Source organism: Pseudorca crassidens, chromosome 20 (genome assembly GCF_039906515.1).
Source record: "Pseudorca crassidens isolate mPseCra1 chromosome 20, mPseCra1.hap1, whole genome shotgun sequence".
In the NCBI taxonomy this organism is placed as follows: domain Eukaryota; kingdom Metazoa; phylum Chordata; class Mammalia; order Artiodactyla; family Delphinidae; genus Pseudorca; species Pseudorca crassidens.
In genome coordinates, this window is record NC_090315.1 from 3068354 (window position 1) to 3094652 (window position 26299).

The 26299-nt window shown below is 42.5% G+C and overlaps 1 protein-coding gene and 1 long non-coding RNA gene across 8 annotated transcripts in view; one reads left to right on the top strand and one right to left on the bottom strand.

Annotated features, from left to right (window-relative positions):
• Positions 1–1873: 1873 nt before the first annotated feature.
• Positions 1874–24266, top strand: LOC137214302 (uncharacterized). Its single transcript, XR_010938847.1, has 3 exons — positions 1874–2115; positions 4522–4641; positions 23388–24266. It is a non-coding gene; the product is annotated as an uncharacterized lncRNA (long non-coding RNA).
• Positions 6750–26299, bottom strand: part of LOC137214292 (zinc finger protein 549-like) — a 40324-nt gene continuing 20774 nt past the window's right edge. For 2 of the 7 annotated variants that reach the window (XM_067717804.1, XM_067717802.1), the window contains one exon: positions 20835–21195. In XM_067717804.1, coding sequence (XP_067573905.1) covers positions 21119–21195 — 77 coding nt within the window. In that variant the 3' untranslated portion in view covers positions 20835–21118. The other 5 variants (XR_010938846.1, XM_067717807.1, XM_067717805.1 and 2 more) reach the window with 5 other exon arrangements.

The following is a 26299-nucleotide window of genomic DNA, read 5'->3' on the forward strand; positions in this document are numbered from 1 at the left end:
AGCACAGGCTCCGGACACGCAGGCTCAGCGGCCATGGCTCATGGGACCAGCCGCCCTGCAGCATGTGGGATCCTCCCGGACCGGGGCAGGAACCCGTGTCCCCTGCATCGGCAGGCGGACTCTCAACCACTGCGCCACCAGGGAAGCCCCCTAAATTTATTTTTAACATAAGCCCCACCATATAATTTTTCCGGCAAATTTGTTCAATATATTATCCTTTCCCCCTTACATGCCTTTGGCAACTTTACAGGAAATAAATTGACATTATTAGGGTTTGTAAATATCTATATTCTCTACGCTTTCCCATTGCTCTAAAGTTAGTGTAGATATACAGTAAATTCTTAAATAAGAAGAAAAATATTTTCATATTTCTTGTTTTCAAAACATCCTTCATTCTGCTCAGCCAGCTGGTAAGTGTCTGTGTCCAGCCCTAACTCAGATCCTAATTCTGTTCCGAATGCCCATCAACCTCCTTAATCCAAAGCGTCCACTTGAATGTCTTAAACACACCATGAACTCATCATGAATAACAGAAATTCATTTCCAATTTCAGTGAATAGTCTTGCCATCCAAACAAGTTTGAAATTCAGATTCATCCTTTGGCCTTAATACTCCACATACAATGTTAAGAAATTGTGACTGTATCACATAAGCCTGTTCTGATGTCTGGGTGTCTCTCTTTTGTGTTTGGTTTCCAATGTTATTAGCGTTTCTCTCCAGGTACCAAGTTTCCATGCATCTTTTATCTATTGTATTTTTACCTATTTTATCTATTGTATCAGCACGCACTGATGTCGTTGATTATTTTATAAGCTGTTGAAACATTTCACCTACTTCTGCTATTTCTGCATTTATTAGCTAGGAATCCTCTGTAAAGAAGAGTTTTTCCATAATCTTCCGTTCAGTTACCTCAAAATACAGTTTGTAAAGATCAGGGAGGCAAGAGCTGGATCCCTCAACTCTAGCAATTTTTCAGGATAATTATTTGGACAACTAACATCATGCTCAAATAATAATGAAATGTTTATCTCAGGGATAAGGTGCCCCTGTTGCACACATACTAAGACTGTGATCGTGGTAGGCACTCTCCTAGTAGGAAAAAACATTTAGTAAGTGGCTCTTCTTTTCAGATAAGTCTCTTATTTTATTTTATTATTTAAAAAAATATTTATTTATTTATTTAGGCTGTGCCCTGTCTTAGTTGCAGTGCGTGGGATCCTCGTTGTGGCATGTTTAGTTGTGGCATGCGGGATCTTTTTTAGTTGTGGCATGTGGGCTGTTAGTTGCAGCTTGCAGACTCTTAGTTGTGGCATGGGAACTCTTAGCTGTGGCATGCATGCGGGATCTAGTTCCCTGACCAGGGTTCGAACCCAGGCACCCTGCATTGGGAGCACGGAGTACCCACTGGACCACCAGGGAAGTCCATCTTATTTTATTTTATTATTTATTTGGCTGCGCTATGCAGCAAGCAGGATATTAGTTTCCCTCCCAGGGATCGAACCCATACCCCCCACATTGGGAGTGCTGAATCTTAAGCACTCGACTGCCAGGGAAGTCCCAGATAAGTCTCATATTTTAAAATTAATTTTATTTGTTTTAGTCCATTCGAACTGCTGTAAGAAAACATCATATACTGGGTGGCTTATAATCAACAGGCATTTATTTCTCACAGCTCTGGAGGCTGGAAGTCCAAACTCAAGTTTCCCATGGATTCAGTGTCTGGTGAGAGCCCACTTCCTGTTTCATAGAAAGCCTCCTTTTTCTTGCCATGTCTACCAGCCTACCCAGTAGGCTGTGCTTTGCGGGATGGCTGTGAGGGCCGGAATGATGGCGTCACAGAAAAGGGGCGTTACTGGCTCGCGTTGTCAGGGGCGGGACTTCCTGCGCCGGAGGAGCGGGGTTTTCTTTGTGGTGAGGCTAGTGTGTCACCACCCACTACGAGCTCTTCCCGGGACTTAGGGAAGGAGCGGGGAGGACAGCCTGGAGGGCCCACCTGTGCCTTTGTACGACCTGGGGGAGGGTCAGCTAAACCCGCTGGACCCGCCGGTCTCCGGCGCCCTCACGTGGCCCTACGCTCCCCGCGGTGCGATGGCAGCGCTGGTGACCCCGGCGCAGGTGAGTGGAAGGTGCGCCAGGCCACGCCCGCTCGGACCCCATCCAAGTGGCCGAGGCGCGGTGCTGTGCAGGATGGTGGTGTCCTGTGAGTCGTCACCTTGTCCTCCCCAGGGCATTGTTTGTCGGAGCCTCGGGATGGGGTCGCTTGTGCTCCGGGTGGGAATCCAGGTTAGGAGCTTCAGGCGGAGTGTCCCATTTCTGTCAGTCAGTGGGACGCTGTGTGGTAGGGAGAGATGTGGTTTCTCGAATCTCCCTGACCCCATACCGCTGGCGTGGAAGGACCCGCAGGGAGGAGTGCAGGCCGCACAGTCCGGAGACCTTTCTGTGTGTTGCGGCCCCGCCCCTTCCCGAGTCTAGGACCTTGAGCAGCTTTCCCTGTTGCCCTTGGTTTCTGTTTTCTCGGGCACAAAACAGGAATATTAAAGTTCCTCCAACTGGGTTTGAGGGAACTAGAAAAAGCACATGGGTGACGTGTATCCCCCCGCGTCCAGCACGGTGCAGGGAGCATCGCTCTGGTTCTCTTTCCACGGAGGTGCCTCTTGAGCCTTGTTGATGTTAGAGGCTCATTCCTGGGAGAATCTGACCCTTGGGTTCCCAGCTGTGTAACCTCTACAGAGATAAGGGCTGGGGTGGGGAAGAGGCAGGAGTAGCCTGCAGCAGCTTGGGGATTGCAGCCCTGCTAGGATAGAAAAGGTGTCAGGAGAGACAGGGCGCCCAGAAGGCCAAGGAATTTGTCTTTCAGTTTACAGCCAGTCGAACTGGCTTCCCACTGAATCTGTTTTCCTGTTTGAGGTTCAGTTACATATGGTAAGTGGTGATAGTGTGCAGGAGTGTGGTGTCCGTTTGGACATGAAAACACAACAGGTCCTGGGTAATTCCATAGCCGTGACCCTGAGTACCCTCATCATAGTCCTGATCGCTGTCAGGACTTGTCTTATTTGTTAACTTCCCATTCACTTGGCTCCTTCCTCACTTTATATCAGACTCACTCCAGTGTACTGTCCTGAAAGAGGCTTTTCGTGGTGCCCTGTCTAAAGCAGACTGTAACCTCTTGTCATCTCGCGCTATTTTCTTGACTTTGGAATCTTTGGGTCCCTGTGACATTGTCTTGCTCATTTATTTAGTTGCTTGTTTAGGATCTCTTCCCAGCCCCTGAGCATGAGCACCTGTTGCTGCTTAGGACATAGAACAACAGCCTGGGCTTATAAAAGGTACTCAACAAATGGTTCAGTGAATGAATGGGTCTCCCCCTCAGGTGTTTGCTTCACACTTATAATAAATACAGTCTTTCTCCCAACTATATGTGGCCCACAGTGCTCTCTCTACTTGATCTGCCCCTTGCTTACCCCCAAGGTTTTTTCCCTCCATTTTTCCCTCACTCACCGCACATGGCCAGGCAGTCCTGAACTTGTTAAACTCCTGCCCAGTTTCCAGCTTCAGCTTGCACTTCTCTTTGTCTGGGGCCCTGTTCCCAGATCTCTGCAGGGCTATCTCTCCCCACCCTTCCTGTGCATCAGTGTCACCTCTTAGGATAGTCTTTTCCTGGCTGTTTTATAATAATTCTGGCTAAGGTACCCCTGCCCCCACCTGCCAATCTTCTGGCAACTCTGTTCCTGCTTTTACTGGATGTTCAATTCCCACTTCTGCTCCTTAAATTTGAGGTTGTGGCTGATTTTCTAGAGCTGCCTGGGGCTCAGACCTCTGGCTGTGACACGGAGGTGATGATGACATTTACCTCATGGGCTGTGGGAGGATTAGTAAGAGTCACAAAATACATTGAACACGTAACTGTGCCAGGCAGTCCAGCATCTCACATGTAAACATTTTCTCTTTAGTTCTCCAAACGGCCTGGTGAAGTGGGACTGATTGTTCTATTGATGCAGAAATCGAGGCTTAGAGAAATGATGGGATGTCCTCCCTGTGGTCGCACTGGCAGGAAGTGTCAAATTCCAGAGTCTTGATTCACACCCTGGAAGTCTGGTTCCCGAGCAAGGAATCTTATTGTGTAAAGGCCTCAACTTGGGGCAGGTGCACTGTGAGGACCAGGGAGGCTTAAGTGCTATCACTTTACTGTTACCATTGTTGGAATTATCATCATGATCATTTTCCCAGAGCACTTACCATCTCTCCCCAGTCCTCATGGAACACCACTGTCTGTGTCACTGTGACACTGTCTGTGTCATCTCCAGTGACTTCCTTCATGGGAGGCTTTTCTCTCAGCCACAATTGCATTATGTTCCAAGCTTGCATCTGCTTCCCCCTTGAGCCCAACACAGAACTTGGCGATCCAGAGGCCTCGGTGATTCAAGCCTGGGTTTCTCTGCATCTTCACCAGCAACAGAGTGACAGGGTTGATCCCAGCCAAGTGCACAAGGCCAACACCACTACCTGTGTTTGACTCTCCAGGTGGTGGTGACCTTTAAGAATGTGGCTGTGACCAAGAGGAGTGGGGACAACTTGACCTGGACCAGAGGACTCTGTACCAGGAGGTGATGCTGGAGACCTGTGAGCTACTGTTCTCACTGGGTAAGTGCTCAGCTCTCACACCTGTGAGGGACCCCACCCACCTTGTTTCTGGGCTGATCAGGAAGGACACAGGAGTCACCTTTCCTCCTCCCCACAGGTCCTGCAGTTTTCTGGTCCCTTCTCCTGCCTGGTCTCGCTGTGTCTGTAGCAGTGATTGGTGGGATAGAAACAATGTCCTTCTGAACACCAGCCCCCATCCCAGTGCCCAGCACCCTTGGGCCTCAGTCTGAGGTCCCTGTTCCTGATTCCACAGGAGGGAAGCTGACTGGCCCAGCCTGCTGAGGTCAGGTGTCCCCACAGCCCAGTTAGCAGGGCTGTTCTCAGAAGAGAGGGTGAGTCAGGCAGACCCCTACATGGCATTTGTCATCAGTGCCACCCAGGGATCTTCCTAAACAGCACAATCTTTGTTCAAAGGTCCCTGGTGTCTACATGATCCTCACATGTTTCCTGTGACTTGGGCAGATTGCTATGTGAGAATACTTGGAGGGCCAGGGAAAGATTCCCCAGGAAGCTGTATAGGCTCTGAATCATCAAACAACAAATAGGACTATTTGTCCCATAGCCTGGATTGATGCGTCCAGGAATCAAGGGGTAGATATGTGAGTGGCACCACTGACAGTTATCCATAGAGAGGCACTAGGGAAAATTTTTGCTTCCTGTCTTCATGAAGCACTGATTGTGTAGAGGTCTTAGTTGCAAAGGGAAGAGTGCTTTCACTACTGCAGTAGAATGATTCCATTGTCCTGGAGAGTAACACTGCCAGTCTGCCACTTTGCACTACTCATGCTTCTGAATCAACAGGAAAAGTAAGAGTTACTGTGCTGGCTCTGGTGATTGAATGTGATTATCAGGTGCAAATTGGACTATACTTCCCACTGGTACTTGCACAAAGGAAGTGTGTGTCTGGAATGCAGAGATCCCTTAAGATGTCTTGTCATGATCTATGGTAAAGTCAATGGAAAACTATCCACAACCTACTTCAGGCAGGACAATTCATGGCCCAGACCCTTCAGGAAAGAATGCTTTGGTCACCCCACCAGGGAATAAAAAATAATCATTCGAGGGCTTCCCTAGTGGCGCAGTGGTTGAGAGTCCGCCTGCCGATGCAGGGGGCACGGGTTCGTGTCCCGGTCCGGGAGGATCCCACATGCCACGGAGCGGCTAGGCCTGTGAGCCATGGCCGCTGAGACTGCGCGTCCGGAGCCTGCGTGCCACAGCGGGAGAGGCCACAACAGTGAGATGCCCCCGTACCGCGAAAAAAAGACCATTCGAGGTGCTGCTGAGGACAAAAGGAGCATGGAATGGATTGTGGAAGAGCTACATATTAGTTAGCTCATGTGACCATTAACAGAAGTGAGGATAGTAATCAGTAATGTCATGAGTATTTCTTCCTAATTTTTTTTTTTTTTCGGTACGCGGGCCTCTCACTGTTTTGGCCTCTCCCGTTGCGGAGTACAGGCTCCGGACGTGCAGGCTCAGCGGCCATGGCCCACAGGCTCAGCCGCTCCACAGCATGTGGGATCCTCCAGGACCGGGGCACGAACCCGTGTCCCCTGCATCAGCAGGCGGACTCTCAACCACTGTGCCACCAGGGAAGCTCCAGCCAATATCTTTTTCTTCCTTCTTTCACGCCCTTGTCATTTAACAGATGATGTGTTGACTTCACATCACAGTATTTAAGTATTGTTAAATTTATATCATAGTATTTGGTTATAGGATATCAAGGAGGAGAGTGAATGTTACCCAGGGAATCTGTCTCCTTTCTGAAGAAAGAGTTATTGTATTTTTGGTTGTACACAGGATAGTTGTATCATGACCTTGTTGTTGTCTTTATTTGGAGATAAGGAGTGGTTTAAGTTTGTATGGTGCCAAGTTGACAAGAGGTGAACTTGTGATGATTAATTTTATATATCAACTTGACTCGGCTGTGATACCTGAATATTGTTCAAATACCAGTCTAGATTTCACTGTGAAGCTTTTTTTTTTAATGGAGTAAATACCTATATTTTTATTTGTAATTTTTAAATTTATAGACCAAACACATGTGCGAAAAGAATGGCCTCAATTTAATGGCATGTTGTCCCTTAAAAAAGTAGAAAAATAAGACAAAGCCAAATTAAACAAGACTTTGGTTCAATATTATACTGGAAATTTTAATAAAACTAGACTTCTATTCAATATTGAGATGGAGGTTATTGTCACAATAATGAGGCAATAAAAAGTAAAATTACTCACATTGCTAAGGAAAAAATAAAACTGATCTACGGAGAAAACTCTATGGGATCTCCAAACAAAGCATAACCCAGAATAAACATATACAATGGAATACTACTCAGCCATAAAAAAGAATGAAATTTTGCCATTTGCAACAACATGGATGGACTTGGAGGGTATTATGCTAAGGGAAATAAGTCAGATAAAGAAAGACAAATACTGTATAATATCACTTATATGTGGAATCTTAAAAATACAACAAACTAGTGAATATAACAAAAAAGAAGCTGACTCACAGGTACAGAGAACAAACTAGTGGTTACCTGTGAGGAAAGGGAAGTGGCGAGGGGCCATATAAGGGTAGGGGAATCAGAGGTACAAACTGTGATGTACAAAATAAGCTACAAGGATATATTGTACAACACAGGGAATATAGCCAATATTCTATAAGTATAAATGGAGTACAACCTTTAAAAATTGTGAATCACTATATTGTACTCCTCTAATTTATATAATATTGTACATCAGCTATACTTCAATAAAAAACAAAACATAACATTAACCAAAAGACCCTGCTAGAACGACTGAGTATCTGAAGCTTGAAGAATTCAAGATCCATATAAAAGAAACCATTCTATTTGCAATAGCAATAAACAGTTGAGAACTTCAGATCCCCCCTCCCCGCCCCAAATGTCTGTGTTGAAATGTACCAGGGACTTGTTTTAATCATGCACTGTGAGACCTGCAGACATGGAAGTTACTTTGAAGAAGGACACTTACACGGTTCCCTAGAAACAGGAAGCACAGCATGTCATACTGGGCCGCATATGCTGGACCTCCACCTTCTGCTCAGGAGGCAGGTCAAGAAGAGCATGGCTCACAGCCTTGAAAAATTCTGGCAGACTTTGGGCTTCAGGGGTCATCCCTAGTTGCCACCCAGAAGAGGAACTTCACCCAATCATGAGGCACCTTTATGGCATTGGAGGACTTCCAGTCACCAGAATTGGGATAAATGAATGTCTGTTCTTCATAAATCACCCAGTCTATGGTGTTCTGTTATAGCAGACCTATAAGACTAAGACAGACAGTTTGAAATGTTTCAGCGGCCTCTGTTTTGGAAGGGTGGACACTAGTTGTCCCGTACCTAGCTCTGGTATAGGTACCAGAGCTAGGTACGGTATAGGGCAGGGAGGATTATTGGTTTGGTATGTGAGTTTGATAAGGTTATGGTTGGGGGTGTGGGCTCCAGATTGGTCGGTTTGTGTATAACAAGCATGCTTATAGGGGAGGGATATTTTACCTGCAGGAATTAACTAGCTCTGAGAGGGATAGCCTTGCCAGGAATAAGGCCCCAAAGGCCAGAGTAGGAAAAATACAAAAAAATAAGAAAATATAGTCAATACAATTAAAATTTAGCATACCATCAGATGTAGAAAATACATGCAAGATGGGTAAACAGAATTTTAAAAATTTGAGAAAAAAAATTAAGACCCAAGTAAAAGGAGAGATATCTCACATTTACGGATTGTAACGCTCAATATTTCCTTCTAAATTGATCTATGTGTTAGTGAAATCCAAGTCAAAATCTCGGTAAGCTCTTTTTTTTTTTAATAGAAATTGCGAAGTGGATTCTACAATGAAAATGCAAGTACAAAGGACCAAGAATAGCCAAACAACCTGGAAACAAGAAAGTGCTAGCATAAATACAAATAGATAAATGTAAGGGAATAGGAGGTCTAGAAATAAACATACACACAACTGATCAGTTGTTTTTCAGTGAAGGGACAAAAGCAATTTGGTATAGAAAGAATGATTTGTTAGATCAGTGTGTGGTAGCAGTTGGGTATGCAATTGGGTATGCAAAGAGAACTTATAAAAATTAAATAACTATGGATCATAGACATATATAGAAAAACCTAAAACTGCGAGAGTTACAAAATACTGGGTTGGCCAAAAATATTGGCTCGGGTTTTTCGGTAGCATCTTACGGGAAAACCTGAACGAACTTTTTGGTCAACCCGATAAAACAGGAACGCAGGTTTTGACCTTGTGTGGAAGTCACAAGCCCTACGTCCTCTCCAGTATTGCATGTGCTGACTCTACACCAGTCACACCTTTTTTCTATCTACCTCCTCTCATCCAAAGCCCAACCCCACCTCTCCCACCACAGCCCAAGAGACTCCCAGCTGGCCTCACTTACTCTTGTCTTTTCCATTATGGTTTATTACAAGATATTGAATATAGTTCCCTGTGCTCTACAGTAGGACCTTGTTGTTTATCTGTATATAGTAGTTTGTATCTGTTTATCCTAAGCTCCTAACTTATCCCTTCCTCCACTCCCTTTCCCTTTTGGTAACCTTAAGCTTGTTTTCTGTATCTGTGAGTCTGTTTCTTTTTCTGTTTTTTTTTTCTTGTAGAATCTTTTATTTCAGTGATTAAAAGAACGCACTAAACGGAAACTATGCTGATTTACATTAGGCATGCACATCTACCTGAAACGGCTGTTAGTTTTTGAGTGGCCTAAATCTTTATAACTTATTTTTTCATTTAGGCACATCTTTCAATTTTTTTGGACCCCAATATACAGGGTAAGTTAACTTCTTCCTTATGGCAGTTTAGTATGAGAATTATGTTCACTGGCTAGATTCCTTTAACCAAAGGCATCTAGACTCTCAGGTTACCTGTACTAGCTCAAGACTGTAATTTATATAGATATTTAAGTGAATCACAGTGTAAGGGAGAGAGATAATCTAGAAAGGTGAAATGTACTGTATGAATATTCAATACATCTTTTTTTCCAGGACTGATAGTCAAACACTAGATAAGGAGGGCTACAGTCAAGTACCAAATTACTCTTTCCCCTGCTGCTGCCCTTTCTGAGAGACACAAAGACGTATGTCGATCTCTCTAGAAATCTGAAACGAATCCACACAAATAACAGATTATTACTTATGTGGCCCCACTATCAAATTATAGAGCAGTTCCCCTATTAAAATTGTAGGGAGCAGTTAATGGGACTATGAGAAAAGCTTCATCCCACATAGAGTAATATACATCTAGTAGAATTTTCCATTCATCTGTCATTTGTTTTCCCCAGATTAGCATTAAAAAACACAACCCCAAACACATTTGACCCTCAAACACCCCTCCCACAAAAAAATTGGTCTTTGTTCATTCTCAGATGACAGGATGTCCCAAGAGTGACAAAGTGGGAGCCGATCCCCCACCTTTTCTTCAACCATCCCATCAACTGCTCTTCTTTTCTTGAACTACCTTCCTTTTCCAAAGAGGTAATGCTGAAGTCAGTCAGAACAGCTTTCTGAGAAGACTGGCTTGGATTTCTGGGTCTGTTACAGTCGATTCAAGTTGAATTGGCTTGTATCAATGAAGCGCCCAATACAGTTCACAAAACAGGCCTCAGCCAGACTGTCCAACTTTGGCCCAGGCTTGTCTGTGCACTTTTCCCAACAAAGTTTCGTCATCTGGTGCACCAGCTGCCGGAAGCGCTGCTTCTGAGTCTCTACGTCCATGAAATGCTGCAGCTGCCAGTCAACCGAGCCCAAACCCACTGTGGAGGAAGATGAGGAGGAATCCATCCCAGCGCGGCCACGCGTGCTGAGACGAACTCCGCACCAACTCACCAACCTTCACGTCTGCTTCTGTTTTGTTTTGTTTGTTAAGATTTTTTAATATTTTATTTATTACCATTTATTTTTGGCTGCATTGGGTTTTCGTTGCTGTGCACGGGCTTTCTCTAGTTGTGGCGAGTGGGGCTACTCTTTGTTGGGGTGCGCGGGCTTCTCATTGTGGTGGCTTCTCGTTGCAGAGCACGGGCTCTAGGCGTGCAGGCTTCAGTAGCTGTGGTGTGCATGCTCAGTAGCTGTGGTTAGAGGGCTCTAGAGTGCGGGCTCAATAGTTGTGGTGCACGGGCTTTGTTGCTTCGTGGCATGTGGGATCTTCCCAGACCAGGACTCGAACTCATGTCATTGGCAGGCGGCTTCTTAACCATGGTGCTACCAGGAAGCCCCTGTTTCTGTTTTGTAATAAGTTCACTTGTATCATATTTTAGATTCCACGTATAAGGGATATCATATGGTATTTGTCTTTCTCTTTCTGGCTTACTTTGCCTAGTATGATAACCTCTAGGTCCATCCATGTAGCTGCAAATAGCATTATTTCATTCTTTTTTATGGCTGAGTAGTATTCCATTGTGTGTGTGTGTGTGTGTGTGTGTACACACACCACATCTTTATCCTTCCATCTGTTGGACATTTATGTAGTTTCCATGTCTTGACTATTGTAAATAGTGCTTCTGTGAACATAGGGGTGCATGTATCTTTTTGAATTAGTGTTTTCTCCAGATGTATGACCAGGAGGGGGATTGCTGGATCATAAGGTAACTCTATTTTCAGTTTTTTAAGGAACCTCCATACTGTTCTCCATAGTGGCTTTACCAGCTTACATACTCACCAACAGCATAGGAGGGTTTTCTTTTCACTACACCCTCTCCAGCATTTATTTGACTTTTTCATGGTGGTCATTCTGACCAGTGTGCGGTGATATCACATTATAGTTCTGATTTGCATTTCTCTACCAACTAGTGATGTTGAGCATCTTTTTATGTGCCTATTGGCCATCTGTATGTTCTTTGAAGAAAAGTCTATTTAGGTCTCTGTCCATTTTTTTGTTGGGTTATTTGTTTTTTGTTATTGAGTTGTATGAGCTGTTTATATATTTTGGAAATTAAGCCCTTGTCAATCACATTGTTTGCAAATATTTTCTCCCAGTCCGTAGGTTGTCTTTTCGTTTTGTTTGTGGTTTCCTTTGTTGTGCAAGAGCTTATAAGTTTGATTAGGTCCCATTTGTTTATTTTTGCTTTTATTTCTTTTGCCCTGACCTAACAAAACATTGTTATGGTTTATGTCAGAGAATGTTTTGCATATGTTCTCTTCTAAAAGTTTTATGGTATCATGTCTCATGTTTAAGTCTTTAAGCCATTTTGAGTTTATTTTTGTGTATGGTATGAGGGAGTGTTCTAACTTCATTGATTTACATGTGGCTGTCCAGCTTTCCCACCACCACTTCCTGAAGAGATTGTCTTTTTTCCATTGTATATTCTTGCCTCCGTTGTTGAAAATTAATTGACCATAGGTGTGTGGGTTTATTTCTGGGCTCTCTCTTCTGTTCCATTGATCCATGTGTCTGTTTTTATGCCAGTACCATGCTGTTTTGATGACTATAACTTTATAGTATTGTCTGTGGTGTGGGAGGGTTATGCTTCCAGCTTTTTTCTTTTTCCTCAGGATTGCTTTGGCAATATGGGTCTTTTATGGGTCCATATAAATTTTAGAATTTTCTTGTTCTAGTTCTGTGAAAAATGTCGTGGGTAATTTGATGGAGATTTCATTGAATCTGTAGATCGCTTTGGGTAGTATGGCCATTTTAACACTATTAATTCTTCTAACCCAAGATCATGGGATAGCTTTCCATTTCTTTGAATCATCTTCAGTTTCTTTTATCGGTGTTTTATAGCTCTCAGCATATAAGTCTTTTACCTCCTTGATCAGGTTTATTTCTAAGTATTTTAATTTTTTTTTAACCCCACATTTGTTTATTTATTTATTGTTGGCTGTGTTGGGTCTTTGTTTCTGTGTGAGGGCTTTCTCTAGTTGTGGCAAGTGGGGCCCACTCATCATCACGGTGCACGGGCCTCTCACTATTGCAGCCTCTCTTGTGGTGGAGCACAGGCTCCAGATGTGCAGGCTCAGTAGCTGTGGCTCACGGGCCTAGTTGCTCCGTGGCATGTGGGATCTTCCCAGACCAGGGCTCGAACCCGTGTCCCCTGCATTAGCAGGCAGATTCTCAACCACTGTGCTACCAGGGAAGCCCAAAGTATTTTAATTTTTTTAATGAAATTTTAAAAGGGATTGTTTTCTTACTTTCCCTTTCTGATATTTCATTGTTAGTGTAAAGAAGTGCAGCTGATTTCTGTGTGTTAATCTTGTATCCTGCTACCTTGCTGAATTCAGTTATCAGTTCTAGTAGTTTTTGTGTGGAGTCTTTAGGGTTTTCAATATATAGTATCATGTCATCTGCATATAATGAGAATTTTACATCTTTCCTTTCAATTTGGATACATTTTATTTCTTTTTCTTGTTTGATTGCTCTGGCTAGGACTTCCAATACTATGTTGAATAGAAGTGGTGAGGGTGGGCGTCCTTGTCTTGTTCCAGATTTTAGCAGGAAGGCTTTCAGCTTTTCACCATTGAGTATTATGTTGGCTGTGGGTTTGTCATAAGTAGCTTTTCTTTTTGGCTGCATTGGGTCTTTGTTGCTGCGCGCGGGCTTTCTCTAGTTTCAGTGAGTGGGGGTTACTCTTTGTTGCAGTGCATGGGCTTCTCATTGTGGTGGCTTCTCTTGTTACAGAGCATGGGCTCTAGGCACATGGACTTCAGTAGTTGTGGCACATGGGCTCAGTAGTTGTGGCTCGCGGGCTCTAGAGCACAGGTTCAGTAGTTATGGTGTACAGGCTTACTTGCTCCACGGCATGTGGGATCTTCCTGGACCAGGGTTTGAACCCGTGTCCCCTGCATTGGCAGGCAGATTCTTAAACACTGTGCCACCAGGGAAGTCTCATAAATAGCTTTTATTATGTTGAGATATGTTCCCTTTATACCCACTTTGGTGAGAGTTTTTATCATGAATGGATGTTGAATTTTATCAAATGCTTTTTCTGCATCTATTGAGATGGTCACGTGGTTTTTGTCTTTTCTTTTCTTGATGTAGTGTATTACATTGATTGATTTACATATGTTGAGCCATCCTTTGATCCTGGGACGAATCCAGCTTGATCCTGCTGTATGATCTTTTTTATGTGTTGTTGGATTTGGTTTGCTAATATTTTGTGGAGAATTTTTGCATCTATATTCGTCAAAGATATTGGCCTGTAATTTTCTTTTTTGGTGGTGTTTTTGTCAGGTTTTTGTATCAGGGTGGTGGTAGCTTCATAGAATGACTTTGGGAGTGTTCTGTCCTCTTCAGTCTTTTGGAAGACTTTGAGATGGATTGGTGTAAGTTCTTCTTTGTATGTTTGGTAGAAATTGACCTTATTTACTCTTTAGCTAATCTATCATCCAGTCTGACACTCTTTAGGTTTCACCAGGAGTTATCACAAAACTCTGAGCCTGTAGAGAGGAAAACAGCACCAGGTCTTATCTCAGTGTCATCTGATTCCATTTACTGCTTTGCCTCTCAATAAATCTCTTATTCATCTCCTTGGAATTTCATGTCACTCCTGGATCTTCATCTGAGGCCAGCTCCCGCACCACATGCACACGCACGCACACACACACACACCTCTCCCTCTTTCTCTCTCTCTCTCTCATGGTCACTGTACTTCCTAACCTGTCTTAGTGATGATGACAGCCTCCTCCCGCACCCCCTACACACACTCATGCAAACACACACACTCTGTCTCATGGTCGCTGTACTTCCTAACCTGTCTTAGTGATGATGACAGCCACCACCCCTGTCCAGGGGTCCAGGCAAGTGAGCCAGTCCATGCAGAATACCCTCCCTTCAGCCTTAATGGCATTGCCACATAACCTGTGGGGTGTTCCTCTTAAGTCTGACATAGTCCACGTGCCAATCTCCTGCTTAAGGGTATCTTTACATGAACCCCCTCCTTCCCTGAACTGCAGGTGTATATTTCACATGCCCACTAACACCTCCACTTAGAGATGCCTGCAATACCTCAGACTCAGCATGGTGACACCTAACTCCTGATAGTACTGCCGGTAATTACTCCTGCTATTGACTTTGCATCTTTCGCCTAAAGCCAAACTTCCTGGATTTATGTGAGACTTCTCTCACCCTTACAGCAGTGATCATTCCTACTAAAAAACTCAACCTAATACTACAAGCAACTTCTTAGAAAATAATTGGACATAAAGGTAAAAGTCTTTAGGACTTCCCTGGTAGTCCAGTGACTAAGACTCGGTGTTCTCAATGCAGGAGGCCCGGGTTCGATCCCTGGTCAGGGAAATAGATCCCACATGCAGCAACTAAGAGTTAGCATGCCACAGCTAAAGATCCCACACGCAGCAGCTAAAGATCCTGCACGCTGTAACGAAGATCCCGTGTGCCGCAACTAAGACCTGACACGGCCAAGTAAAATATAAATAAATAAATAAATATTTAACAAACAAAAAGGTAAAAGTCGTTATCTCATGCTGGGAATGAAGCTACAATAAAAATTTTATGGCAACAATACTAAAATGATTATGGTACCCTCCCAAATAATTCAAAATAGAAACAATATTCCGTTGGAAAATAAATTTTTAATTAATGCAAAAAATGTAATTTCCATGAGGGAGAGAAAGATTGCTATTTATCCAGTGATAGGGGCAGTGTCTGGCAATAGCAAGCACTCCATAAATAAAATGATGGGTACAGATTTCCTGATTTTTTTTTTTTTTTAGCCACGCCACATGGCTTGTGGGATCTTAGTTCCCCAAATAGGGATCAAGCCCGTGCCCCCTGCAGTGGAAGTGGGGAGTCTTAACCACTGGACCACCAGGGAATTCTCTTCCTGATTCTTTCTTGAATGCCCCATTCCCCTGTCCCTGTTTCCATCCCAGCAAATGCTTACCTGGTTTTGTGGGCAATCCAGCCATGATTGGCCGAAGCCAGGTCAGTATTTGTTAATTGGATTGCACAGAACTGAAGAGGGGGCGTACCCCATACCACAAGATCACCTGAGGCGGGGATGCAGTGCCTACATCAGCCCCATCTGGGCTGGAGCTGATCTCCATGGTTACAAATAGAGCACAACCTGTGTTCCTGTCCGTTTTAGTATTGTGGCCACAAAATTTTTATTATAGCTTCATTCCCAACGCTTTTGAACAAAAAAATTTGTTGGACTTTTACCTTTATATCCAAATATTTTGTAAGAAGTTGCTTGTAGTATTAGGTTTGTGGGAAAGAGAAGATCTGGGGTGTAATCTACCCGAGACCAAATTTCTCATTGTGCTGATCACTGTTTCTGAATCCTTCTCCCCTTGTTGTGTCCAGATATTTAGAATGAATAAGTTAGAAGGCAGTGGTGGTACAGTCATGTGCATTGATGTCTGGGCAATGGCTGTCTTTCTCACAGGGCTAAATTACAAGGGTAAGTTTGATCATCATGAATCACTGGGGTGGGGGGGCTGTTCATTATACACAGAGGCTGCACCCACTGAAAACAGCCTAAACATGTTGTTATTTTCTCATTCCCAAATTTGCCACTTCATACCCACAAATAAAAGACTTAGTCTGTTAGCCTTTACAAAGATTTAAAGAACATTATATAATTTCTAAGTACCCATACAATATAATAATATATATTCACCTTGCTTGGATGAGGGCATTCATTCATTCAGTAGATATTTATTGAACACCTAATATGGGCCAGGCATTGTGCTAGGTGCTCAGTGAATATTGATACATGAAAAAGAGACCAAAAGTGTATAGATCTTAAACAAGTGTAAGAAGGGGTTTCCCCAAAGTCCTTGAAGGATTTGACTTTGCTATACATGTCTTCCTGACTTCTGTCCTCTGCTCTGAGCACAACCCTTCACCACTAGACCCACTTCCACAAAAAAAAAGACTACTTCTGCATGTTGCCAATGGTTTGTGCATGACAATGGGCAGTATTTATGTAGGCAGCACAGACAGTAGCTTTTCACTTAATGTAGCAATAACACAATATTAATCAATGGGCACTGCCTTCCATAGCGATTGAACAAATGCTTGACGTGTGTCAGGTCTCTTAATCCAAAAGCCACAGAGAGAGTGCAAAATGGGGAAAATCTGCATCTGAGAAGGAACACTGCTAAGGAAAAATGAATTTGTTTTCAATTTGGTTTAAATCAGGTGTGGGATTCTACCCTCCTTTTGGATCCCCAAATAGGAGAATCTTAGCACATAGATAATCACAAACTGTGTGAGAGTTGAAATCCCTGCCCTGCTGGAAGGCGGCGCCAGGCTCACAGAGGCACACATCTGTCTCAAAGTCACCCTGCCCTTTGCAAATGGCAAAGATATCTTCACATGTTCCGAGTTCCCCTTATTTCAAGGCTACATCATGTGAACTCCATTTAAAACAATGTGATTTTGCACTCCTGTAATGGATACCATGAACACATTGAGATGTGAGAGTATGGGACAGGGTGGGGGAAACTTTCTACCAGTGTGCGGAAACTAGGGAACAGTTCTGAGGCTCAGGATAGGAGAAATAGGTACATGGCCCCAGTGGCTTAAACCTCAGTCCTGGAAGGATGTGCCCCCACCACCATTCATAGAAGTCCTAGCCACAGCAGCTAGGCAAGAAAAATAAAAGGCATCCAAATTGCGAAGTGAGGAAACATTGGAATCATAATGGAGTAATTATAGTTCAGGTGTACAAAACGGATTGGGAAGACTATTGAGGTTCTAGTCTCAGACACATCCCTGTACCACTGAGAACTTGAACTTTTTGTGAAGTACCAAACCCCAGGACACCTACAGCTATATTTAGAACAACACCTGCTGGGTGTAACTTTATGGTCTCAAGGTTCCCCTTTGTCAGTTCAAGAATTTCAGACCCCAACCAATCCTTGTTTAGCAAGCACTCTTCTTGCCATCTCTAAATAATTCCTTACAAACAACATATGTAACTAACTGCCCTTGCAGTTTTTTGCCTGTGTAAGCTTCCTGCATTTTGTAATCCAGAGGAACACAGTTCAGGTGCTTCTTGAACCTGTGTCTCCCAGGCTGTAGTCTAATAAACCACAAATAAATGCCTCTTTATTTCAATAAGGTCTCCATTTCTGAAATTTAGGTTAACATTGCTTGGTGTAGTTGGTATTACCCAGTGTGACCTCCAGCACTTCTTCAGACTTGGTGTTGGCATTCAGTACCTACATAGACCCATTGCGTTTAGCAATCTTTTCACTCACATAAAGACTGCAGAGAGTCCTCCTGAACCCAAAACTCTCATTTGGTCAAGGTTTAGATCATAAATAAAATTGGGTGTCTCTCAGTGTTGACTTTAGTCCTCCCTTTTGGGAGTGGAGTTTTTATGTTGGTTTTATTTTGTTTTGTTTTAATCTGTGCCACTTGGTAGGAGATTCGGGTTTCAGGTTTCTTTTGATTTTGATGAGTACTCAGAATAATGCCAAGTTCTCATTCAAAACAAAACAAAACCCTGTCAGCTTTGTGTTTAACACCTGTGGGCCCTCATCCTGTAACGACCTATCTAAATGGGTCCATTTAACAGGTTAAATGATTTTAAACTGCCTTGGCCAAAATGGGAAGCTTTTGAAATTCCCAAATTTGTCAATCTTCATGCATGCCTAGAAAGAAATACCAGAAACAGAAAAATTAATGGAAAACATTTTTTTAAATTTATTATTAAAAATAACAAGAATAAATTGCTGCACACAGGCTTTCTCTAGTTGCGATGAGCGGGGGCTACTCTTTGTTGCGGTGCACAGGCTTCTCATTGCGGTGGCTTCTCTTGTTGCAGAGCGTGGGCTTCAGTAGTTGCAGCACGCTGGCTCAGTAGCTGTGGCACATGGGCTTACTTGCTCCGTAGCATGTGGGGTCTTCCCGGACCAGGGATCAAACCCATGTCCCCTGCATTGGCAGGCAGATTCTTAACCACTGTGCCACAAGGGAGGTCTCAGAAAGAATGTTTTAATTGATATTTAGAGGCCTCTAAACATAATACAGAGGAAATTGCTTCCCTCCAAGCTGTAATTAAAAATTGACTCAGGCTGTTTCTAAACTTAAGAAATCATGAAATTCTTTACCCCACTCCCATTCCCCTCCCAATTCTGCACCTTCTCCTCCATTCCTTTACCCACCTCTTTCCAAACTCCCTTTTTATTTAACTTACCCCCTCTCTTCTCTTTCTCCACCAGACACCCTCCTCCTCCTCCTCCATCAGTTAACACTCCTGAGCCTAAACCCCACTCAACCCCCCTGTCCTGGCAGCCCCTATTAAAACGAAGTCCACCTGAACCTTTTATTGTCTTTGTCCCATGGAGTAAACGTGAACTTAGGGCTATAGCTAAAGAATTCTGTGATTCTTTTTGGACCTCATTTCCTTTGCCAAACAATTTAATCTTGTTATACAAACCTATGAACCAAGCTATTCTGATCCTTATCAACTTATACACATGCTGGTAGGGGAAGGCAGAGCAAAAGAATGGCTTAATAAGATGGATTGGAAAAAACCTATAGAAGACTTCCAAAAGAAAACAACTGAAGATCAAGATAGGGCCAAAGGCTTAGCCAAAACCCTTTACTGGTTATTCCAGAAGTTTCCCCAAATATTACTGATTGAAACATATCCAACTGTGTACTCAAAACCTAAGGAGTCTGTACTTGAATTCTTTGAAAGATTTCAAAAAACTTTCAAACAGTATTCAGGGATGGAAAATGTTAATACCAACTCATGAATGGTTTAGATTAAGAACTTGACACTTTAGTTAGAAGGCATCAGTGAAATTGGACAGCCATGGATGCCGTGATTTATGCAGTTTGGCACAGCAGCTGTCCAAGACCATACAAAAATAGCCAAGAAGAAGGCTACTCAAATAATGAGTTTACAGCTTCAGCAATTGACTGGCCAAAAAAGGCCAACACGCCTCCAGTCTTACAAAGAAAGATGCTCCAACACAGAAGACCTTCAAAGGTGCCTTTGCTATTATTGCAGAAAAAGCCTGGGAATTTTAAAAGAGCTTGCTATAAATTCAGAAAATCACTCAGAGAGAAAACAAAATCCTGCCAGCCCTTCTCCAAACAAAGGTCCTATGCAACTTCCTTTCTGTCTCACCTAGGGCTGCTCCAAGGAAATACCTGGGGTTTCTCCCTTTCTTCTCACTAACATTCTGGAGAAATTGAATTCACCATTGTTTGAGAGCAGACAGAGCTTTAATTCATACGGGGTACCACTCTTTCTCTTCTCAATCCCAGCACTTTGAAACATTCTCTTCTGTGGAGTACTAAAACAATTTCAATGGTGGGAGTTTCTAAGCACCCTATGACTGTTTTTAAATCTCAACCCACTCCATTCCAACTTGGCCCTGTCACAGAGACACATTCCTTTCTCCTTCTTCCTTCCACTCCTGTACACATCCTCAGAAGAGACCTCTTAGAGTTCCATAATGCACGTTTCCTTCTCACAAAAGGGGGAAATGTTTTACATCTGGAAGAACATTCCAATCAACAAGGCCCTAATGACACAAATTTAGGCCCTGCATGTGAAGTGCCATCATTTTTCTCACATCAGTCATAACCCCAAGAAAGAATGAACTTGTACAAACACTACGGTCTCAAATCTCTGTGGATAGAGGGAAAATTCATTCAGCAACCCCAATCAAAATAGATGTATACTCATCTTAACCCCTCCCCAACATCAAGTAATATCTCGTCAAACAGGAACCTATAAAAGGAATTCAACATATCATAAAAGACTATATTAAACAAGGTCTAGTGATTCCTTGCACCAGTCCTTGCAATACCCCCTTCCTCCCAGTTAGAAAACCTAATGGAAGAGGCATTTTGTTCAGTATTAAATAGCCATCAATAATATAGTCATATCCCGCCATTCAGTAGTCCTTAATTCCCATATCCCTTTATTTGCAGTTCCCACAGACAGCAAGGTTTTCACATGGCTGATTTATGTGGTACTTTCTTTGTTATGCCAGTGGATCCAGACAGCCAATCCTTGTTTGCCTTTACTTGGAATGATCAACAGTACACTTGGACAGTATTGCCCCAGGGATATACGGAGAGTCCTATTTACTTTTCTCAGACCTTAAAATCATACCTTGCAGATGTTACTTTCCCAAATGACTTCACTTTACTCCAATATGTGGATAACTAACTTCTTTGCTCTTCAGGCATGCAGGCTTCTCAAAAAGACAACCTCTAACTACTTGAGCCTGCATTATAGCAAAAGATCAAATTGTTAATATTTATACTGATAGCCAGTATGCTTTTTTTTTAAAAAAAAAAAACAAGAGACATCAGCCACCATGTCCCCTTTTTTTTAAAATTTTATTTATTTATTTATGTCTGTGTTGGGTCTTCGTTGCTGCGCAGGGGCTTTTTCTCTAGTTGTGGCAAGTGGGGGCTACTCTTTGTTTTGGTGCGCGGGCTTCTCATTGCAGTGGCTTCTCTTCTTGTGGAGCATGGGCTCTAGGCGCACAGGCTTCAGTAGTTGTGGCACACGGGCTCAGTAGTTGTGGCTCACTGGCTTAGTTGCTCCACGGCATGTGGGACCTTCCTGGACAAGGGCTCGCACAGGACAAACTATTAAGAATAGCCAATATGTATTGGACCTTCTGGAAGCTATTAAAATACTAAAACTTCTGGCCATTATAAATATCTCAGGTTAGTCAAGGCTTGGTTCAAAGGAAAGGAAATAATTTAGCCGATACTGTAGCAATGACTGCTGCTCTCTGACCCACTTCAAAAAAGCTTTAATTATTACCTAACCTTATGTTAGCTTACGGGATTTACTGGCAGAAACCTAAAACAATGTTTCTCCAGAGGAATAAGACAAATCTTATACCAGGGATGTAAATTTTGGGAAGATCATAATTTATGGTATGGGTCTAACAATACTCCAGGTTTGACTCATAGCCTCCAGGAACATATTATTGAACATACATGGGGGCCCAGATAAAATGATACGTGCAAAACAATGCTACTGAAAACCATCCCACAAAATAGCCACTGAAGTATATTTGAAGTGTAACATTTGTCCAAAACGTAATCCAGGTAAACCCATCCACTTCCCTAAAGATTGTTTTCCTTTGCCTTCAGGACCCTTTGATGTATGGTTAATGGAATTTATCCAACTGTCACCATCTCAGGGATATAAATATGTAGTTGTACTAGTATGCATGTTTTCTCACTGGATTGAAACATTTCCATGTTGCAGGGCTATAGCACTTTTGGTAGGCAAAATTCTTTTGGAAAAAATAATTTCTACATGGAGTATTTCACCTGAGCTTCATAGTAATCAAGGAACTCATTTTACAGGGCAAATTATTCAGTCAATCTGTAAAACTTGACCTTTTATTCCCCCCCCCCAGTATTTCCACTGCCTCTATCATTCACAGTCCTCCGGGCTAGTGGAACTTACATATAGAGCCATTAAGGCTCAATTGGCTAACAAGACATGGAAACAACCTAAATGTCCATCGACAGAAGAATGGATAAAAAAGGTGTACATATATACAGTGGAATACTAGTCAGCCATAAAAAAGAATGAAATAATGCCATTTGCAGCAACATGGATGGAACTAGAGATTATCATACTAAGTAAGTCAGAAAGAGAAAGACAAATACCATATGATATCACTTTTATGTGGAATCTAAAATATGACATAAATGAACTTATGTATAAAAACAGAAACAGACTCACAGACATAGAGAACAGACTTGTGGTTGCCAGGGGGGAGAAGGGGTTAGGGAGGGATGGATTGGGGGTTTGGGATTAGCAGATGCAAACTATTATACAATATATATTGAATAGAATGGATAAACAACAAGGTCCTACTGTGTAGCACAGGGAACTACATCCTGTGATAAACCATAATGGAAAACAATGTGAAAAAGAATATATATATATATATATATATATATATATATATATATATATATATATAAAACTGAATCACTTTGCTGTTCAGCAGAAATTAATACAACATTGTAAATCAAGTATATTTCAATAATAATAATTTTAAAAAGACTTAATTGGCTAAACTAGTTGAATCTTTTAATCTACCATGGCCGGAAGTCCTGCCCCTGGTATTGCTCAGCCTAAGGTCTACCCCCTTTGGTAAGCACCGACTTTCTTCCTTTGAAATAATTATGGGAAGAACAATGAAAATATATAATGCAGGGGCTTCCCTGGTGGTGCAGTGGTTGAGAGTCTGCCTGCTGATGCACGGGACACGGGTTTGTGCCCCGGTCTGGGAGGATCCCACATGCCGCAGAGCGGCTGGGCCCATGAGTCATGGCCGCTGAGCCTGCACGTCCGGAGCCTGTGCTCCGCAAGGGGAGAGGCCACAGCAGTGGGAGGCCCGCGTACCGCACAAAAAAAAAAAAAAAAAAAAATATATATATATATATATATATATATATATATATATATATATAATGCACTACATAAGCCCAATGTGGTTAAAGGAGACCTCTTAACATATTGCCAAGAATTAACTAAAAACATTAAAGCTTCATGCTTACTAGTACTAGAATCTTTTATAAGTGAGAAACCTTTAAAAAAAAAAAAGAGTTCCCAGGAGACAAAGACATTAAAGAAAATAATTTACAACCAGGTGATTATATTTATTGGAAAAGACACCTCCCTGGAGATGCTTTGAAACCTCAATGGAAAGAGGTTGTTAATCAGGTATTAACAGGTTGTTCACTAAGCCATGTGCAGCAAAACCTTTGGTGTTCAATCATGGAGTCACGTTTCTCATTTTTAAAAGGCTACCAATCCTGAGTGGACTTCCCAACCCATTGATGACCTTCGTCAGAACAAGAAAAACTTCCCTGGGTCAGAAGCAGATGACATCTGAGTAGACAGCTCATCGCAAGAGTCGAGACCAGGCCTGTAACCCCAACTTTGTTGATAGTTTGAGACTGTTTTTCTTTTTTTTAACTGAGGTACCTATATACTTGACTTTGTCACATTGAGGGTCAGTAAGCCTTTTTACCCCTTCCTCATGTTTTCTTTAATCCTGATAATCCTAATATTGGAATTATTCATCTGTCATAAAATCTTTACCTTGAGGAATGACAAATTGAAATTGTAATGGTGTAATCATACTCAGGCATACAAAATGGAGTTGAGCAGCCATTAAGGATCAGATCTCAGACACATCCCGGCATCACTGAGAATTTGAACTTTCTTTGAACTGTACTAAACCCAAGGACACCATCAGCCATATTTAGAACACTCAGAAGCTTCACCCTTCTGGTCTAAAATTTCCCTTTGTAACTGCAACCATTTTGAACCCCAACCAATCCTTGTTAACAAGCTGCCTTGTTTCTTGCTTGCTCCAATTATAATTCCTGACAGACAACTATGTAACTCACTATGGCTTGCAGTTTTTGCCTTCCATTTTAACCTTTCTCCATTTTGTAGTATAGTAGAATACAATTCACATGCTCCTTGACTCTGTGTGTCCTGGACTAAATACATTTTGGGGGGTGGGGGGCGGCTTGCAGGATCTTGGTTCCCTGACCAGGGATTGAACCCGCACCCTTGGCAGTGAAAGGGCAGAGTCCTAAACATTGGACTGCCAAGGAATTCCCTCCTGGACTACATTCTTAACAAATCCCAAATAAATGCCTTTTTATTTCAATCAGGTCTGTTTCTGAAATTTCAGTTTACAGAAGGAAGAAGTAAAACTCACTATTTGCAGATGGCATGACACTGTATATATAGAAACCCCAAAAACTCCACCAAAGAACTGTTAGAGCTAAGTGAATTGACTAAAATTGCAGAATACAAAATTAGTACACAGAAATCTGTTGTATTTCTGTACACTAATAATGAACTGTCATAGAAATGAAGAAAATAATCGCATTTACAGTTGCATCAAAAAGAATAAAATATCTAGTAATAAATTTAACCAAGGAAGTGAAAGACTTCTAGTTTAAAAACTATAAGACACTGAGGAAATAAATTGAAGATGACACAAACAAATGGGAAGATATACCATGCTCATGGATTGGAATAATCAATATCATGGAAATATACATACTACTCAAAGCAATCTACAGACTCAGTGCAATCCTTATCAAAATACCAATGACATTTTTCACCAGAACTAGAACAAATATTTCTAAAATTTGTATGGAACTACAAAAGACCCCAAATACCCAAAGCAGTCTTGAGACAGAAGAGCAAAGCTGGAGGTATCATGCACCCAGACTTGAAACCATACTACAAAGCTATCATAACCAAAACAGTATGGTCTTGTCACAAAATCAGACACATAGATCAATGGAACAGAGTAAAAAGTCCAGAAGTAAACCCACAGTCATATGGTCAATTTATCTATGACAAAGGAGGCAAGAGTGTACAATTGGGAAAGGACAGTTGCCTCAATAAATGGTGGTGGTAAAACTAGGTAGCTACACGTGAAAGAATAAAACTAGGGGGCTTCCCTGATGGTACAGTTGTTAAGAATCTGCCTGCCAATGCAGGGGACACAGGTCTGAGCCCTGGTCCAGGAAGATCCCACATGCCACGGAGCAACTAAGCCCGTGCACCACAACTACAGATTCTGCGCTCTAGAGCCTGTGAGCCACAACTACTGAGCCCACATGCCATAACTACTGAAGCCTGTGTGCCTAGAGCCTGTGCTCTGCAACAAGAGAAGTCACCACAGTGAAAAGCCTGTGCACTGCAACGAAGAGTAGCCCCCACTTGACGGAACTAAAGAAAGCCCACATGCAGAAATGAAGACCCAACACAGCCATAAATAAATAAATAAATAAATTTATTAAAAAAAAAGAATAAAACTAGACCACTTACACCACATATAAAAATAAACTCAAAATGGATTAAGGACTTAAATTTTTTTTTCTTTTTTTTTTTTGCGGTATGCAGGCCTCTCACTGTTGTGACCTCTCCCGTTGTGGAGCACAGGCTCCGTATGTGCAGGCTCAGTGACCATGGCTCACGGGCCCAGCCACTCCGCGGCATGCGGGATCCTCCCAGACCAGGGCACGAACCCGTGCCCCCTGCATCGACAGGCAGACTCTCAACCACTGCACCACCAGGGAAGCCCCAAGGACTTAAATTTAAGACCCCAAAACCATAAAACTCTTTAGAAGAAAACATAGGCAGTAACCTCTTTGACATCAGTCTTAGTAATATTTTTTTGGATGTGTCTCCTCAGGCAATGGCAACAGAAGCAAAAATAAATAAGTGGGATCACATTAAACTAAATAGCTTTTGCACAGCAAAGGAAACCACCAACAAAATGAAAAGGCAGCCTACTGAATGGGGGAAGATATTTTCAAATGATATATCCAATAAGGGGTTGATAATCCAAAATATATATAGAACTCATACAACACTATATTTAAAATAAAAAAATTTTTTAAACGGGCTAAGAAGCAGAATAGACATTTTTCCGAAGAAGACATACAGATGGCCAACAGGCACATGAAAATATGCTCAACTTCATTAATCATGACAGAAATGCAAATCAAAACCACAATGAGATACGACCTCACGCATGTCAGAATGGCTTATCAAAAAGAAACAACAGGGCTTCCCTGGTGGCGCAGTGGTTGGGAGTCCGCCTGCCGATGCAGGGGACACGGGTTTGTGCCCTGGTCCGGGAGGATCCCACATGCCGCGGAGTGGCTGGGCCCGTGAGCC